Consider the following 4,280-nt stretch of genomic DNA (forward strand, 5'->3'; position numbering starts at 1 on the left):
AATTGACCACCTCGGAATCCAAACACCTCGAAATCCAATGAAGATTGAGATGAATCTTGTACGCTACTTCCTTAACATGTCCCCACAAATGAGGATGAAAACTCCTTTTCCTTTTTCCAAATATATTTTTATGTTTCCTACACTTCATAAAATAATTATATATAATCATATAATACCTTTCTTTTAAAACCTTTGAACACAAAAGAACAAACACAATAACACATAATTCCTATTTGAATCTGACCATCATAACTCATAAAAAAAGGAAGGCAAAATCGGCCAATTCCACAACTCGATATTTAGAAAACGAAAACTTGGAAAACGAGTGAAGCCAATCCGAGTATTTCATATTCACCATTATAAACCTAATGACATGTCCTATAAAACATTAAACATATAATGATATGAGAACAAACAACTACCTCTATATAAGTTAAAACAAAATTCCAAAAAGAGTTTACTGTTGATTTGATTCCTCCCCGAGTACTTCCACGTTGCAAATAGGACACACCTGTTAAAGAAAAACATATTATTATTATTCAAACAAGAACGAGATAGTTTGTTCGATTTGTAGTCAGGAATCACAACGGTTTATTACATACCTTGTTGATACTGAGCCATTTGGAGCCACACTCGGTATGATAAACATGCTTACATGGCAAATTGATTTGTTTGTCCCCTCTTTTATACCTCATTTGACAAATCACACACCTGTTGCACAAATTCATTTAGTAATCAAATTAAAATAACAAGTTTTGATCCGAGTCTTACCTTTCTCCAGATTTTCTTCTCAAAAAGAAACTGCCCGACTTATATCTTGTAGTCGGAAGTGAATTTATAGCATCTTCAGAAAGACCCCGACTCTCGGTTCCAACAGCCTCACCTAAATCAAGTAATTCCTGCAGGAATTAAAAAAATGGGTTTAGTCACTGTGGTTTGACCCAAATACCATTTTAGTCCAAAAGTTTAAATTTGACTTTTTTAGTCCAATAGTTAGATTTTTGTATCAACTGAAGTCCAGCTCGCTAACCTCATTCAACCTTTCTGTTAACTTTTTACTAAAATACAACACCTATTTGTGTTACTTAGTCAAATATCCTTGGATCAAAATACGCTTGGACTATTAAAAGACCAACATGGTGAAATACCTATAGTTGTTTATATAATATTTGTTTTAAAAATAAATAAAATCTTCATAAAAACTAAAAGAAAAGCATTTAATAGCAAACCTCGTATGTCATATTGTCTGGATCAATATCATCCTGCCAAACAGCCTGCAATTCACAACACATGTTATCTTTAGTATCACAGATAATCTGGTCAAATAGTCAATTAATTAGGCCTGCAAACGGACCAACATTCTGTGAACTATTCATGAACCGTTCAGCGGGAAGTTCGTTCATGTTCTCTTTATTTAATAAATGAACGAGCATGAACAAATATTTTTGTTCATTTAGTCAAACGAACAAACATGAGCATATTTCTCGTCAGTTCATTTATGTTCGTTTATCATCATCCGTTTAAGTTCATCACTTTATGTTTGTTTAAGTCCGTTTGTTTACATATTCATCTTAAATTTTAAGCCCATTACAATTTAGTCTGGTTTTGATAAATTTTTAGGCCCAATATAATTACGTTCGTGAATTGTTTGTTTATACTATTAACGAACGATCATAAACGAACACGAACACACTCATTTTCTTAACAAACAAACAATTCATTTAACTGTTCGTGTTCGACCATTTGTTCAGTTATAAACGAACACAAACATGCTCTGTTAGTGTTCGTTTGGTTAATTTACAGGCCTACAATTAATTATACCAAATCTCAGCCTGAATAATTATCCTGATTATAAACTCAAAAAACTCTTAAAACAACATGAAAAAAAATTCAAAATAAAAAGCATAATACCTGAGAACTTGAAGCACTGTCATGATTTGGACTACCTGCAACATTGAAAAAAATGGCATAAACAAATGTATAATTATATAATAAGTAACATCATATGATCCATACATCAAATTGTTGCATCATGAAAATATAAAAACAGGAACTGACATTCTTCTGGGATAACTTGCATGTTTGAAACTGAATTCTCAGCCGATTGCGCGTCTACAGAAGCCGGTTCTGTGACATTCATAATTACAGGATATTCCCACGCGCTTCGATTCAAATCCATTCTCGGCAGATAATTCTGGACCTCGTATGGATCATAATAAGGTATGCCTCCTTGAGCAGGTAGTCCGTATTTGTATGAACTCATATTCATTAGCCAATATGCATTTTCCTATGCATAGTACAAGAAACCATTGTATCAATATTTAAGTGATAAATTTGATTTGTAAAGATAATAAAAAATTAAAAACCTGATCTTGGACTGGAACCAGCTGAGGATAATGTGTGGGTTGATGCGGGACCCCATCAAAGAAGTCAATGAAGCCATCAGGGACTGTGTATGGGAATCCTGAGTTTATGTAGTGGCCCCCCATATGTCGATTCCCGTTACCATCCATTGTGGATGATACTTGTAATCAGTTTTGAGAATGAAACTGCAAGAAAGCTGAATGAATCAAACTGTTTAGCACATCATTTTATAAGAACATGTACACAAATGATTATACTTCGTATTAACCTTTATAGGTATACATCAATTTTTATATCATTAGTAACTCACAACAATCGCTCCTTGAAACAATGAATCTTTTTTTGAATTTACCGACACACACTTTAAAATTTATACTTTTACGTCCGTTAGAAATATCATGAAAACATAACGTCTTGACTTAAAAGTAAGCGGCGTTCTGATCTAGCGAAAATAAAGCTAAATTTATGTAAGACAGTCGCTTAAATGGGGAACATATACCTCTTTATATAATGGGATATGAGCGCTTTGTTAAACGGATAAGCTGCACTCGTTAAACTTCCATCTTGGAAATCAAATTAAAAAGTAAAATTTATGTAGCTAGTCCCTTAAATGGGAAACATATAGCTCTTAAAGTAACGGATTATGAGCGGTTTGTCGAACGGCATAAGTAGCATTTCCTAAATTTCCATCTTGGAGATGAAATTTGAAAATCAAAAAGTTAAGTCCATTAATATTTAGAAACCAATTTGAATTTCAAATTTCACATTTCACATTTCACACTTCACATTTAACACATAGTAAAAATGATATAATTCAGAAACAGTTGCCTATTTTTAATCTTCAAGAGAACTAAAAACTAACATAACTAACAGTTGTCTGTTTAAATATATTTTATTAAAGAAGAGGTATAACAAAAACTTTTTACATTGCACTAAATAACAACTTTTCAAACAACATATTAGCAAGAAATAAACAGCTCTTAAACATAAACTTATACTAAGCTAAGGGTTAACAAAACCAAAGAAAACATGACTTGTTTAAAAGATGGAATAACAAACAAGCTAAAGCTGCAGCCATTAAACTTGTGTCATAAAAACCCTAGAACAAAAAAAAAGTGTAAGATTTTAAATTTTAAAACCCTAAGACAAGCAAATATAGTTCAATTTTCACATTTACTGAAACCTAACAAACAAGACCTAAAAAAACTATTACATTGCACAATAAACCAAATTACTCAAACATAACTACAAAAGGAAAGCAATTAAAGTCAAACTAGATCAAAAGCGTAAATCTAATTTCAACAATTAACCGCTACATTTGCATAATTTTAACTTGATTCCGTTACATTCACACAGAAATCAACAACTGAAACACAGCTTGATAATAATAATAATAATAATAATAATAATAATATACAAACGGCAATGAATCACACAGTACACAGACAGAAAGACAGATAATAGGAAGGACTGTAGAGAGAGAAAGTAAGAGAGATGACGGACATTGTAGACGGTCGGCCGGAAACGGACAAAGTGAAACAAGACGACGGACGCTGCTTGGTTGATTGATCTTCTTCTTCGTCTCTCTTACTCACAGTAGATGTGTGTGTGTGTGTGTGTGTGTGTGTGTGTGTGTGTGTATAGATATATAGATACAGTACATATACATAGAGAGTATTTAAAGGAAAGTGTGAGTGTGACTCTTATCTTATTCGTTGTGTCACCATCTCCTATTTTGGGGCACTAGTGTCTTGTAGTCTTGCCTTGGCTTTTTCATTCACGCAATCCACCTATACTTTACTTTACTTTCATTTGATAATACGCAAATTCGATCAATATCGGTTATATATATTACCGAGTATTAATAAAACCTGAACGTTGTTGGTAAAACACAAGCATTACGGCGAAGAATCGAC

The 4,280-nt window shown here is 32.6% G+C and overlaps 1 protein-coding gene across 1 annotated transcript; it reads right to left on the reverse strand.

The window, feature by feature from the left end:
- Positions 1 to 321: 321 nt before the first annotated feature.
- Positions 322 to 2,569, reverse strand: LOC143605376 (E3 ubiquitin-protein ligase BIG BROTHER-like). The gene is made up of 7 exons (XM_077081519.1): positions 2,367 to 2,569; positions 2,059 to 2,287; positions 1,912 to 1,946; positions 1,230 to 1,274; positions 772 to 899; positions 603 to 711; positions 322 to 511 (listed from the first exon to the last, which is right to left on the reverse strand). The coding sequence occupies exons 1-7, from the start codon at positions 2,511 to 2,513 to the stop codon at positions 458 to 460; spliced, it is 747 nt and encodes a 248-aa protein (XP_076937634.1). The 5' UTR covers positions 2,514 to 2,569; the 3' UTR covers positions 322 to 457.
- Between the last annotated feature and the right edge of the window lie 1,711 nt (positions 2,570 to 4,280).

Source organism: Bidens hawaiensis, unplaced genomic scaffold, assembly GCF_021521415.1.
Source record: "Bidens hawaiensis isolate Kalapana, Puna unplaced genomic scaffold, B.hawaiensis_p1.1 tig00069233_1, whole genome shotgun sequence".
Taxonomy (NCBI): Eukaryota; Viridiplantae; Streptophyta; class Magnoliopsida; order Asterales; family Asteraceae; genus Bidens; species Bidens hawaiensis.